This window comes from Triticum aestivum, chromosome 2B, assembly GCF_018294505.1.
Source record: "Triticum aestivum cultivar Chinese Spring chromosome 2B, IWGSC CS RefSeq v2.1, whole genome shotgun sequence".
NCBI lineage: Eukaryota > Viridiplantae > Streptophyta > Magnoliopsida > Poales > Poaceae > Triticum > Triticum aestivum.
The window spans coordinates 511,832,687-511,847,913 of NC_057798.1; the positions used below are offsets into that span (position 1 = coordinate 511,832,687).

The window sequence follows — 15,227 nt, forward strand, 5'->3', positions numbered from 1 at the left end:
GTTTTTTGTTTACTTCTATGCGCGGTGTTAGAGAAGAAGAATCATTTTGCGATCTGTTAGTACTGATGTACTCCAATTGACAGTACAAAAGTTTAACGCATTACAGTACAGATGTCTACCTGGTTCACACTACTGTGGAAACTTCACAATACAGTTGGAAACAGACGCAGGCAGTTTCCCGGGAAATCTCAGGTGTCTTCACCGAGACTCCAGATCTAAAGAAACCCACCAGCTCGCCGTGACTGGCATGATCTCGCTCATCTTTATTCCCCCCACCTCCGGGCTCATGGAAACTGGCGCAGTCACACAATCTCACCATCCACCACAAAATGCTTCAAGGTTCTGCAAGGCCACATGTACAGCCCATTGCTTAACTAGCAGTACTAGCTGAGCTGACTGATGGTGCTGCCACCTTTGCATGCCTTCCCTCGCCGGTGACCTCCGGGGAAGTCGACCGCTGAACCGACAACCGACGGGCCGACACGCGCGAGCAGCCACGGAGAAGCCGGTGGCTGAGTTCGCCGGTCATGGCGTACCCGTATGTCTTCCACGCGCAGGCGCCACCGGCGAGAGCGGAGGAATACAAGTCCAAGGGCGCAATGCCGCAGCCACAGGTCAGGACCCAGTGGCCGGCCGGCAGCGGCAGCGGCGGAGGGCGTGGGCGTGGTGGCGGAGGCGGGTGGATGGGCCTTGGCTCCCGCGAGAGGCCGCTGGCGAGCTCTTACGATCTCGTGGAGCAGATGCGTTACCTGTACGTGCGCGTCGTCAAGGCGCGCGGCATCCCCGTGGGCGCGGTCACCGGCGGGTGCAGCCCCTACGTCGAGGTGCGCCTCGGCAACTACCGCGGCACGACGCCGCACCACGAGAGGAAGTCGAATCCAGAGTGGAACCAGGTGTTCGCCTTCTCCAGGGAGCGCGTCCAGGCCACGGCGCTGGAGGTGTTCGTCAGGGACAGGGACGCCGTGGCGCGCGACGACTACGTCGGCAGGATCGCGTTCGACATAGCGAGGTGCCGCTGCGCATGCCGCCCGACAGCCCGCTCGCGCCGCAGTGGTACCGCCTCGAGAACGTGCGCCATGGTGGCAAGATGGTGCTGCCGACCGAGGTCATGCTCGCGGTGTGGGTCGGCACGCAGGCCGACGAGGCGTTCGGGGACGCATGGCACGCCGACGCGGCGTCGGTGCGCGGCGGCGCTGATGGTGTGGCCGCGGTGCAGAGCGCGCGGTCCAAGGTGTACGTGACGCCGAAGCTGTGGTACCTCCGAATAAACGTGCTGGAGGCACAGGACGTCGTGACGGGCGGTTTCGTCGGCGACAAGGTCCGGCAGCACGTCGAGGTCTTCGCCAAGGTGCAAGTCGGCGGCATGATGCTCCGGACCAAGGCGTGCGCCATGAGGAACCCGACAAGCCTGGCGTGGAACGAGGAGCTGGTTTTCGTTGTGGCGGAGCCGTTCGAGGACCCGGCGGTGCTCATCGTCGAGGCCCGGGCGCACCCCGGCAAGGACGAGATCGTCGGGCGTGCCGTGCTGCCGCTCACCATCTTCGAGAAGCGCCTCGACCGCGTGGCGATCCACTCGCAGTGGTTCAGCCTCGAGCCATTCGGGCATCCGTTGCGCCGGCCGGAAGCCACTTTCGCCGGCCGCGTTCACCTCCGGGCGTGCCTCGAGGGCGCGTACCACGTCATGGACGAGCCGACCATGTATGTCAGCGACACGCGCCCGACGGCGCGGCAGCTGTGGCGGCCGCCCGTCGGTGTGCTTGAGGTCGGCGTCCTCGGCGCGCAGGGGCTCACTCCCATGAAGACCACCGACGGACGGGGCACCACCGACGCCTACTGCGTGGCCAAGTACGGGCAGAAGTGGGTGCGCACGCGCACCGTCGTCGACTCGTGCAGCCCGCGGTGGAACGAGCAGTACACGTGGGAGGTCTACGACCCCTGCACGGTGCTCACGCTCGCCATGTTCGACAACTGCCAGCTCGGCAAAGCCAATGCCGCCGCCGGCAAGGCCGTCCTCAGAGACCAGATGATGGGCAAGGTGAGGATACGCCTCTCCACTCTGGAAATGGACAAGGTGTACACCAACGCGCACCCGCTCGTCGTGCTGCACCCGTCCGGCGTGCGCAAGAACGGCGAGCTCTGCCTCGCCGTGCGCCTCACCTCCGTTTCTCTCGCCAGCGTCGTGTGCCTGTACGGGAAGCCCCTCCTACCCAAGATGCACTACGTCCAGCCGTTCGCCGTCCCGCAGCTCGACGCGCTCCGGCGCCAGGCGATGAGCATCGTGGCGGCGCGGCTGAGCCGCGCCGAGCCGCCGCTGCGGCGGGAGGTCGTGGAGTACATGCTGGACGCGGGGTCGCACCTGTGGAGCATGCGGCGGAGCAAGGCCAACTTCTTCCGGGTCACGGCGCTGCTGTCCGGCGCGGCCAGCACGGCGCGGTGGCTCGTGGACGTGTGCCACTGGAGGAACCCGGTGACCACCGTGCTGGTGCACTTGCTCTTCGTCACGCTCATGTGCTTCCCGGGGCTCATCCTGCCGACCGTGTTCCTGTACATGTCCATGGCCGGCCTGTGGAACTACCGGCGCCGGCCCCGCCGGCCGGCGAGCATGGACGCGAGGCTCTCCTGCGCGGAGGCGACCCACCCCGACGAGATCGACGAGGAGCTGGACACGTTCCCGACGTCGAAGCCGAACGACGTGGTGCGGCTGCGGTACGACCGGCTGCGGAGCGTGGCCGGGCGGATCCAGACGGTGGTCGGCGACGTGGCGACGCAGGGGGAGAGGGTGCGCTCGCTGCTCGCGTGGAGGGACCCGAGGGCGACGGCGCTGTCCACGGCGCTCTGCCTCGTCACCGCCGTGACGCTGTACGTCACGCCACTCCGGGTGGTGGCGCTCGTCGCCGGGCTGTACGCGCTCCGCCACCCGCGGTTCCGGAGCCGGATGCCGTCGGCCGCCGGCAACTTCTTCAAGAGGCTGCCCTCCAGGGCCGACACCATGCTGTAGCATGCGTACTGATTTGTTGTGATTTGTTCATGTTTTTTGCTCGATTCTTCAGTTCGCTGCCGTGATGTGTAAGTGTCAGTGACGGCCACATCCTGGCAAGCCACTCTCACCAGCATGATCAAAATATTGCAATCCACCGCTAAATGTCGGTGAAATGCCTCCGAACGGGACTGGTATTTTTCACAGCGGGCTCGTGCTGCTATCCCCGTATACATCTCACAAAACCATGCAAGTACTTCCTCTTTGTTTGCCATATCTGAATCCCCTTTCACAAAATCTGAATTCATTCAGCAGACTGAAATACTGGAGGGCATGCATTTCAGAGGAACGACAGATCGACAGGACAAATGCATTAATCAGATTCATGTGTTCCAGTTTGATCCTTAGCATCTTTCCAGAAACCTAGAGTTACAGAACACTTCTGCAGGCTGTAGGAAATCTGACAAACCTTGCAACCGGCAGACAACCAACTTGAAAGTGGAGTATAGGCTATAGAGTAAATATAGTTCCAGCGACATAAATGTATCTCACCAAATCGGGCAAGTACTCCATCTGTAAACTAACATAAGTTCTTTTAGATCACTAATGCTCTAAAAGATCTTATACGTATTAGTTTACAGAGGGAGTACTTCTTTTGTTTGCAATCATTTTCCACAAAATCTGAATCCATTCAACATACTGAAATACTAGAGGGAATGCACTTCAGAGGAATGACAGATTGACAGGTCCTGTAGATGAGATGCTAATGGAACAAAAGGCGATTCATATCAGCGCATTTGTACCAACCCATGCAGCGCAAACAGATTCATGTGTTCCAGTTTGATCCTTGCATCTTTCCAGAACCTAGAACAGAGTTACAGAATACTTCTGACTTCTGCAGGGCGTAGGAAATCTGATAAACCTTGCTACCAGCAGACAACCACTTCAAATTCCCGAGTAAATGTAGTTCCAGCAACCTCAAAACGTATTCCAATTCATGGTGCAAATCTCTTTCATATTCATCTACAGTACAATTTTTTAATTAGGCAAAGCTGCCCCTGTGCCCATGCAAAATTTTGAAGTACACAACAGCGCAGTCGTATCTGAACTACTCTCTCCGTTCCAAAATAGATGACTTTAGTACAAAGTTGGGTCATTTATTTTGGAACGGAGGGCAAGCAAGCAGTAACAAAACTAAGAATAGCATATAAGTTTGTTTAGGGGAAGAACAGCTCATTGTACAACCCTTATTATGAATTGTAGCTCTTCCCCTTTTCCTTTGATTAGTAGTACAACCCTACAACAACAATGGAATCAGAATCCAATGTGCAGATTCAGCAGAGCACCCATGCATAGGACATATCAGAATCTGGTTCTTGATTCATGGCTCACTCACGCTGGATGAACGGACCCACGGAAGCATCCTCATCCTCTGCCGATCAGGGCGACTGCCGGCGCCTGGGTTCCCTGCCGTGGTGGTGGATGGGGTCGGGCCCGGTGGGCACCTCCCTCTCCTCCTCCGCGCCGAACCCCGTCGTGCTCACGTCCTCCTCCGCGTCCTGCGCACGGTAAATTAAAACCCCATGAGCCCGAAACACGACGACAAGAAACCACCTCCAAAGGAGCGGCCTTTCCTTCGTCCCGAAGCCGTAACATGGCGGCGCGAGCGCCGTTCGTCACCGCGTACGTACCTTGGTCACATCCGGCTTCTCCTGCAGGTCCTGCGGGGTGTACATGGCCGCCATCTCGACTCGTTGCAATGCCGCCGCCGCTGCGAGGGAGACCAACAAGGGCGTCAAAGAGCGGAGGAGATTTCCGGTCGGCGCGAGGACCAAGGAGGTGACCTTGCGGCGGGGGTTGTAGAGAGCAACGAATGGATGGCGAACGACACGACGTACCTGACCGGGAAGATGAGGAGGCGGTGGCGGCGGGCGGCAAGCAGGCGAGGAAAACGGCCACGGCGAAGAGCACCGCGACGACGCAGCGCGACCTCGCGTCGGCGGCATGAGCCATCCAATCCGGCCTTGGCCCCAGAGCCGGGCTCCTTGCAGGCAGCCGCCGGAGGGACGAACCCAAAGTAAACTGGAGAGAGGCTTTGCTGTTCTGTTCCGTTCCGATCCTCCTCCCGTCCAGACGCGCCGCAGCGACGAGGTCTTTTGCGCTTCCCCCGTACGGGGTCTCACGTGCCGCGGGACACGTGGCGGGCATCCGGCCGCTCTGATTGGGCCGAGTGGCAGGAGCCAGGAGAGGCTCCGCTTTGCCGTTACGGGGGGCTGGGTGTGTCCCATGTGCAGTGACCTAGATGGGTGCTAGGGTGCGCCCGGGGATTCCGCTGTGATGACGTGAGAGACAGCTGGTGATGGGACGACGACTGCGTGTTGCTGAGCAGGTGAGGTGATCGGCAGGCCAGGCCCGTTGGAGGATTTACTCACAGCTAGCTTTGCCTTGCTCGCCGCGCTTTTCTCCTCTCTTGGACAGTAGCAAGGATGTGAAAGTGAGTTTGAAATTCAAATTTCAGAATCAGTAATGGAGCTAGACGAAAATCGCTGCAGATTTTGGCTTAAATGTCATCAACTTCGGGGATCAATTCTGGCAATCTTAGTTTGTGTGCCTTTTGTGATCGGAAATTCGTAGGGGTACGCATCTATGAAAACGCTTGCAGCCGTCAGTTTTTCTTTCTCTTTCTTTTTTGTTTTTTCTTCTGTCCAATTACTTTTCTTTACGCGATCTCACTCATCCATTCGTGTTGTTCTATCTGTTCTCTGTTTCATGCATCGTTCTTTTCATGCAAAATTGCTTCCGTCGTTTTCCCAAGTTTTTCTGTTCTCTTGCCTCAAATACGCATGTTTCTATTCTTCAATACTTGCATTCTTGTATTGTCAAATATTCATCTGTGAAAACACTTCGATGTCACAGTTATGATTCTCCCCCTAACAGATATGATTTCAATTTCATTCTTCAAAGTGCACTAACTTTTGTATTATTTGATTTTATTTTTAGTGCTAACATGTTTTCTCTTGTTCTACCAAGTTACAATCTACGAGATGGATCATTTTCGTCACGAAAGTTAGTATGTGCATTCAGTTTTGCACGTTGGAACTTGTGCCTATTTCGCTAGATCAGTTTCAGGTGATTTATTAACACGCACAACCAACAAATCGGGACACTAACTTAGCTAACATTAATATTTGTGGTGCACACAATGCAGATGCCTCATCTTTTTTCTCGCTCCTCTTTCCCTAACCTATTCTTCCTTTCTAGTCCCATCCTCTAGATCTGCTATGTTTGGACTTCTATCAGACGTTGTTGCGACTGCTTGGAGAATGTCAACGGCAACAGTCATGGATGAGGAGTATGTCGTCATCATGTGGTTGTGGAGGTTGCCCATGCAAGAAGAGCCATGGAAAAATCTGGATGCTATGTGGTTGTGAAGGGACCAACCTTTGTGGATACTATGTTTGTAACACATGATCTTCATCTGCAAATCTGCTGATAGTTGTGAAGATGCTCGCGAATTAGTACCAGTAAGTCTATCTTAATTAATATCTGCTACTCCACTCGTATGGCGCATTCTGATCTTAAAAATACTGCAGCTCATCTTTGAACCGAGGACCCCTGAATCGCTCCCCGCTAGTGAATTATTGATGGTTAGAAGATTTATCAGCAATTTGTTCCTGAATCACAACATGCCCACTGGTGATAATGAAGATTTCAGCATGCCTTCTCCTGAAATAATGAGTAAGAGTTATCCGCTAAACATATGCGCATGGATCCATTGTTTTCCATGTGATGAGGTCTCGTATTTCGTACACTATGATTAATTATGTAATGCATATATATGTCGACAAATCATTGGAATTTAGCTACCATTTGTTCAATTGCAATTGTTGTGAATTCTGATGAATGTTCCTTCTGTGAACACTATTTATTCAATTGCATATTGTGGTGAATTTGCTTTTTGCATGCATGCCGATTCAAATGCGATATTTTTGTTTTAACCTGGCCATTGATGCGCACACGGTTCAACTAAATAAGTGTGTGCGACCCACAACGGAAAGCATACGTTAATCATAGCGGAACCATCGGTGATACACAGCGGATCACTGACGATTTGCAGCACTTCTACATGTGTGTAGGGGATCCCGAACCGTTTGTGATAGCACATTATCGCACATGAGTGCTTATAGTAAACCGTGCCCAATGTAAAATACAATCCCACTCCTAATTTTTTTAGGAAACATGTGCAATCCCAAATGAAAAGCACACATCACTCATACCGCAACCGCCGGTGATACATAACAAATCAAAAACAGTCTGCAATAGTTGTATGTTTGCGAAGGGGCTCTTGAACTGTTTGTGATAGCATATTATCACACACAGTAATTGTTCGTGAAACGTGTGCGACGGTGCCATGCATGGCGGACGATTTCTGTAGAAAACTCGTGTGCGATGAGACACATATCACACACAGTCCCTATGTTGGCCCGTGCGCCTTAGACACTGTTTCACAAACGGTTCAATATGAAACACTGTTTGGTTTCACTGCGCCATTAGAAACATTTGATCACCAATCCCACACGTGTGCCAAAATGTGGTGTGTGCGATATGTTGCTGCATCGCATGCGATTACATTTGGCAACGTGTCTGCAACATGGCTCCCTATCCCCGACGGTTTCTGGGTCGTGTGGGAAGGACCGCCCTATCGCACACACTAACAAGGCGACGGTTTAAAATGTCATCGAGGAAAGGGGTTAAAAACCGTTTGTACAGCAGCTCGTTGTACCATTGATACATTGACGTCTACTGTCGTGCCCGCTACATTGCCTCCCTCAGTGTTGTGCAGGATCGCCACCGTCCATGCATGGTCTTCATCATGTTGTTGGGTTCTTCCTCGCCTACTTTGAGTACCACCATCGCACTTCTACAGGCAACCGACATGGCCCCTCTCGGTCTACCTCTAGTTTCTCCGACCACATCTTTGTCTTCATCCTGCACATGCTCGTCGACAGCATCGACGTCATCTTCCTCAACCACTTTGTCTACTCCAGCAACCATGAGCAACATCTACACCTTCTACTCCATGCCGTTTTGCGCCGTAACTATCCTAGAGGCCTCCTATGTTGGTCCCTCCGACATGGCGTGTAGTTCATGCTAGTCCCCGTCTATGCATGCCCAGTGCTAGCAAAAATGGCATGTGCCTTCATCCCCGGCGTGTGCCCGAGATTGGCAAACCTGATGTGGCACCTCGTCTACAACGACCTTGACAAAATATCTTGGACATCGACACCCTCCTCCATGGCTTCCTCGAACGCGTCCCTGTTTTCTTCTTGGTGCATCACTGCGCCCCGACTCCTCGGCACTTCCTTGTGCCCCTGGCTTCATTTGTGCTACCTCAACACCAACAAGCTCAACTCAACATCGACCATGATGTCCCTCACATGGCTATCTCGACCACGGCTACACCGCCCTATGTTCTCAGCTGCCTCAACATCGGTACAAAGGGATATCACCTCGCTTGAGTGCTACTTCTTGAGCTTGCATTGAATTTTCCCTTGAAGAGGAAAGGGTGATGCACCAAAGTAGAGATAAGTATTTCCCTCAGTTTGAGAACCAAGGTATCAATCCAGTAGGAGACAACGCACAAATCACCGAATACCTGCACAAACAATCAAACAACTTGCACCCAACGTGATAAAGGGGTTGTCAATCCCTTCACGGTTACTTGCAAAAGTGAGATCTAATAGATATAGATAAACGATAAAGTAAATATTTTTGGTATTTTTGGTTTATAGATCGGAAAGTAAAAGATTGCAAAAATAGTAGATCAGAAACTAATATTGTAGATCGGAAACTTATATGATTGAAAATAGACCCGGGGGCCATAGGTTCCACTAGAGGCTTCTCTCAAGATAGAAAATAATACGGTGGGTGAACAAATTACTGCCAAGCAATTGATAGAAAAGCGCAAAGTTATGACGATATCTAAGGCAATGATCGTGAATATAGGCATCACGTTTGTGTCAAGTAGACCAAAGTGATTCTGTATCTACTACTATTACTCCACACATCGACTGCTATCCAGCATGCATCTAGAGTATTAAGTTCATAAAGAACGGAGTAACGCATTAAGTAAGATGACATGATGTAGAGGAATTAACTCAAGCAATATGATGAAAACCCCATATTTTTATCCTCGATGGCAACAATACAATACGTGCCTTGCTGCCCCTACTGTCACTGGGAAATGACACCGCAAGATTGAACCCAAAGCTAAGCACTTATCCCATTGCAAGAAAAACCAATCTAGTTGGCCAAACCAAACCGATAGTTCGAAGAGAATTACAAAGATATCAAATCATGCATATAATAATTCGGAGAAGATTCAAATAATATTCATAGATAAGCTGATCATAAATCCACAATTCATCGGATCTTGGCAAACACACCGCAAAAAAGTATTACATCGAATAGGTCTCCAAGAACATTGAGGATAACATGGTATTGAGAATCAAAGAGAGAGAGAGAGAGAGAGAGAGAGAGAGAGAAGAAACCATCTAGCTACTATCTATCGACCCGTAGGTCTGTGGTAAACTACTCACGCTTCATCGGAAGGGCAATATAGTTGATTTAGAAGCCCTCCGCGATCGAATCCCCCTCCGGCAGGACACTGGAAAAGGTCTCTAGATGGGATCTCACGGGTACAGAAGGTTGCGATGGTGGAAAAGTGTTTTCGTGGATGCCTCTGGTGGTTTGGGGGATATACGGGAATATATAGGCGAAATAATTAGGTCAGGAGGGTCACGGGGGGCCCACAAGGGTGGGGCCGCGCCCTACCCCCCTGGGCGTGCCCTCCGTCCTTGTGTCCACCTCGTTGCTCCTCCGACTTCATCTCCAAGTCTCCTGGTTGTCTTCTAGTCCAAGAAAAATCATTGCGAAAGTTTCATTCCGTTTGGACTCCGTTTGGTATTCCTTTTCTGCGAAACTTGGCACTGGGTCTAGGTTAATAGGTTAGTCCCAAAAATAATATAAAATAGCATATTAATGCATATAAAACATCCAAAACAGATAATATAATAGCATGGAACAATAAAAATTATAGATCCGTTGGAGACGTATCATTGAGCAACTCGTCAGTTTCCTCTACAGTCAACACATCCATGACGCGGTGATACGCCTCCAACGTATCTATAATTTATGAAGCATTTATGCTATTTTATTATTTGTTTTGAATGATTACGGGCTTTATTATACACTTTTAAATTACTTTTGGGACTAACCTACTAACCGGAGGCTCAGCCCATATTGATGTTTTATTGCCTATTTCAGTGTTTCGAAGAAAAGGAATATCAAACGGAGTCCAAGCGGAATGAAACCTTCGGGAGCGTTATTTTTGGAACGAACATGATCCAGGAGACTTGGAGTGCAAGCCAGGGAAGCGTCGACGAGGCCACAAGATAGGGGGGCGCGCCCACCCCCCTGGGCGCGCCCTCCACCCTCGTGGGCCCCTCGAGGCTCCCCCGACCGACTTCTTCCGCTTATATATTCCCATATACCCTAAAACCATCGAATACGAAGATAGATCGGGAGTTCCGCCGCCGCAAGCCTCTGTAGCCACCAAAAACCTCTCGGGAGCCCGTTCCGGCACCCTGCTGGAGGGGGGGATCCCTCACCGGTGGCCATCTTCATCATCCCAGCGCTCTCCATGACGAGGAGGGAGTAGTTCACCCTCGAGGCTAAGGGTATGTACCAGTAGCTATGTGTTTGATCTCTCTCTCTCTCTCTCTCTCTCGTGTTTTCTCTATGGCACGATCTTGATGTATCGCGAGCTTTGCTATTATAGTTGGATATTATGATGTTTCTCCCCCTCTACTCTCTTGTAATGGATTGAGTTTTCCCTTTGAAGTTATCTTGTCGGATTGAGTCTTTAAGGATTTGAGAACACTTGGTGTATGTCTTGCCGTGCTTATCTGTGGTGACAATGGGATATCACGTGATCCACTTGATGTATGTTTTGGTGATCAACTTGTGGGTTCCGCCCATGAACCTATGCACAGGGGTTGGCACACGTTTTCATCTTGACTCTCCAGTAGAAACTTTGGGGCTCTCTTTGAAGTACTTTGTGTTGGTTGAATAGATGAATCTGAGATTGTGTGATGCATATCGTATAATCATGCCCACGGATACTTGAGGTGACAATGGAGTATCTAGGTGACATTAGGGTTTTGGTTGATTTGTGTCTTAAGGTGTTATTCTAGTATGAACTCTATGATAGATTGAATGGAAAGAATAGCTTCATGTTATTTTACTACGGACTCTTGAATAGATAGAACAGAAAGGATAACTTTGAGGTGGTTTCGTACCCATCCATATTGCACTTGTATCACCATCTCTTCGCCGAACTAGTGCACCTATACAATTCACCATTGTATTGGGTGTGTTGGGGACACTAGAGACTCTTTGTTATTTGGTTGCAGGGTTGTTTGAGAGAGACCATCTTCATCCTACGCCTCCCACGGATTGATAAACCTTAGGTCATCCACTTGAGGGAAATTTGCTACTGTCCTATAAACCTTTGCACTTGGAGGCCCAACAACGTCTACAAGAAGAAGGTTGCGTACTAGACATCAAGCTCTTCTCTGGCACCGTTGCTGGGGAAGTGAGTGCTTGAAGGTATATCTTTAGATCTTGTAATCAAATCTTTTTGTTTCTTGTTTTATCACTAGTTTAGTTTATAAAAGAAAACTACAAAAAATGAAATTGAGTTTGCCCCATACGCTTCATCTTTTAAATATCTTTCGTGAGAATGATGGAAATGGAAAATGTGCTCAAGTGATGGAAGAAGAAGTCTATAAGATGTTTGCTACTAGATCTTTGTATGATGAGCATGATTGCAATGTTGTTAGTATGAATTCCGAATATCCATGATGCTAATGATATGCAAAGCCACAAGCTTGGGGAAGCTATGTTTGATGAAGATGATATTTTTGTCCCCTAAGTTTTGATGAGCAAATTTATTATTATGAAAACATGCCTCCTATTTATGATGATTATATTGATGAAAGTGGGTTTGGAAGAGTGTCAACTTTAGGAAGTAATGATCCCACTATTTTTGAGGATGTTGAATAGTATTGTGATAATTATGAAAGTAGATTTGGAGAGGTCATGACTTTATTTAGTGATGAATCCACTATTTCGGAAGAGGTTCCAATTGATTATGAGAACAAAGTTGCTATCTATGATGATTATTGTGATGAATTGTATGCTATTAAGAATAATGATAACCATGAAACTTGTCATCATGAGTTTAATTTTCAATTGGATTATGCTTCACATGATTGTTATTTTGTTGAGTTTGCTCCCACTACTATTCATGAGAAGAATTTTGCTTATGTGGAGAGTGGTAAACTTTCTATGCTTGTAGATCATGAAAAGAATGCTTTAGGTGCTGGTTATATTGTTGAATTCATTCATGATGCTACTGAAAATTATTATGAGGGAGGAACATATGCTTGTAGGAATTGCAATAATGTCAAGTTTCCTCTCTATGTGCTTAAAGTCTTGAAGTTATGCTTGTTTTACCTTCCTATGCTAGTCGATTATTGTTCCAATAAGTTGTTTGCTCACAAAATCCCTATGCACAGGAAGTGGGTTAGAGTTAAATGTGCTAGTCATATGCTTCATGATGCTCTCGTTATGTTTCAATCCGTATCTTTTATGTGAGCATCATTGTCATCATCATGCCTAGCTAGAAAGGCATTAAAGAAAAGCGCTTGTTGGGAGACAACCAAATATTTACCCTTACTATTTTTGTGTGTTCACATGATTATGCTACTCTAGTAATCATGTTTTATAGCTTTTGTTTCAGTAAAGTGCTAAGTAAGACCTTTAGGATAACTTACGGTGATAGTTGTGTTGATCCTGCTGAAAATCAGAAACTTTTGCACCCAGTAAATTAGTTTTGATAATTCACAAAAACGTGCTTTTGATCTGATTCATTTTTATATGGATTGGTGCACGAATTTCTTGGGACTTACTAATTTGGTAGGATTTTTGGAGTTCTAGAAGTACACGTTTGATACATATTACTACAGACTGTTCTGTTTTTGACAGATTCTGTTTTCTATGTGTTGTTTGCTTATTTTGATGAATCTATGAGTAGTATCGGAGGGTATGAACCATAGAGAAGTTAGAATAAAGTAGATATTACACCAATATGAATTTAGAATGAGTTCATTACAGTACCTAAGTGGTTGTTTTATTTTCTTATACTAACGGAGCTTACGAGTTTTTTGTTGAGTTTTGTGTTGTGGAGTTTTCAAGTTTTGGGTAAAATATTCGATGGACTATGGAATAAGGAGTGGCAAGATCCTAATCTTGGGGATGCCCATGGCACCCCAAGAAATTTAATGATAACCAAAAGCCTAAGCTTGGGGATGCCCCGGATGGCATCCCCTCTTTCTTCTTCGTCTATCGGTAACTTTACTTGGAGATATATTTTTATTCACCACATGATATGTGTTTTGCTTGGAGCGTCATTTTATCTTGTTAGTATTTTCTTTCTGTTATTTAGAATAATTTTTTGCATCTTTAGTTTGAACAAAAATGTCAAGGATAGCCTTTACCATGCTTATTTTGCTAGTATACATGTTGCTGTTTGAAAACAGAAAGTTTACCGCTGTTGCAAAAATTCCCTAGAAAAGTCAGAGAATGGTATAATGTTGAAACTTTTTGCATATTGAGATCTGATAAATCTTCTACGGTAAGGTGTTTTTCTCATAATTTTTGGAGTTAGGGAAGTATGATGAATCTTGCATTCTTTATAGACTATATTGTTTTGGCAGATTGCTGATATGGTTGCATTGTTTGCATATGTTTGCTTGTTTAATGATTCTATTTGAGGATAGGAGTGTTAATTATGCAGAGACATTTAGTATGAAATGTTGAATAACAATTTTAATGATTTGTTACAGTAGAAAATGATAAGGTTTGGCATTGGTTTATACTAACCTATCTCACGAGTTCTTGTTGAGTTTGGTGTGGATGAAGCTTTTGATAAAAAGAGAAACCATGATATGAGAGGAATTAAGGAGACACAAAAGTTCAAGCTTGGGGATGCACAAGGCACCCCAAGATAATATTTCAAGAAGTCTCAAGCATCTAAGCTTGGGGATGCCCTGTTAGGCATCCCACCTTTCTTCTTCAACAACTACCAGTTAGTATCGGTTGAACCTAAGTTTTTGCTTCTTCACGTGAGTTGTGCTATCCTTGCAATGTCATTTTATTTTGTTTTGCTTACTGTTTGAATAAAATACCAAGAACTGAAATTCTTAATTGAGAGAGATCCTTCACATAGTTACATAATTATTTAGCTACTCATTGATCTTCACTTATATCTTTTTGGAGTAGTTTGTCATTTACTCGTTGATCTTCACTTATATCCTATGAGTAAATGGTTGAATGAGTTGAATGTCATAAATCTTAAATTATATATGTCTCATTTGCTTATCTCATGGGGAGTAATGACTTCACATCTAAGAAGTAGAGGTTGTAAATTTATTGAAGGTTAGCAAGCATTGTATTGGTCAATTCATGAAAGAATATTGAAGGAAGAGAGATTTCACATATAAATATACTACCTTAGACATCTTTTATACTTGTGGGCACTCATTAAGTATGACATGCTAAAGAGTTGATGTTGGACAAGGAAGACAACATAATTGGTTATGTTTTCTCACATCTCAGTTAAAGTATATTGTCATGGATCATTCAAACATGTTGAGTTTGCCTTTCCCCCTCATGCTAGCCAAAATTCCTTGCACCAAGTAGAGATACTACTTGTGCTTCCAAATACCATTTAACCCAGTTTTTGCCACGAGAGTCCACCATACCTACCTATGGATTGAGTAAGATCCTTCAAGTAAGTTGTCATCGGTGCAAGCAACAAAAATTGCTCTCTAAATATGTATGATCTATTAGTGTGAAGAAAATAAGCTTTATACGATCTTGTTATGGAAGCAATAAAAGCGACAAACTGCATAACAAAGATCCATATACAAGTGGCAATATAAAGTGACGTTCTTTTGCATTAAGATTTTGTGCATCTAACCATAAAAGCGCATGACAATCTCTGCTTCCCTCTGCGAAGGGCCTATCTTTTACTTTATGTCTTTATATTATGCAAGAGTCAAGGTGATCTTCACCTTTCCCTTTTCCTTTTATCCTTTGGCAAGCACCTCGTGTTGGAAAGATC

At 47.2% G+C, this 15,227-nt stretch overlaps 1 protein-coding gene and 1 pseudogene across 1 annotated transcript; one reads left to right on the top strand and one right to left on the bottom strand.

Annotated features, from left to right (window-relative positions):
- Positions 1-231: 231 nt before the first annotated feature.
- Positions 232-3,304, top strand: LOC123045740 (FT-interacting protein 1-like; annotated as a pseudogene).
- A 680-nt stretch (positions 3,305-3,984) lies between these two features.
- On the bottom strand, positions 3,985-5,186 carry LOC123041524 (uncharacterized). The gene is made up of 3 exons (XM_044464121.1): positions 4,876-5,186; positions 4,669-4,748; positions 3,985-4,536 (listed from the first exon to the last, which is right to left on the bottom strand). Exons 1-3 carry the CDS (start codon positions 5,183-5,185, stop codon positions 4,417-4,419), a joined length of 510 nt encoding a protein of 169 aa, XP_044320056.1. The 5' UTR covers position 5,186; the 3' UTR covers positions 3,985-4,416.
- Between the last annotated feature and the right edge of the window lie 10,041 nt (positions 5,187-15,227).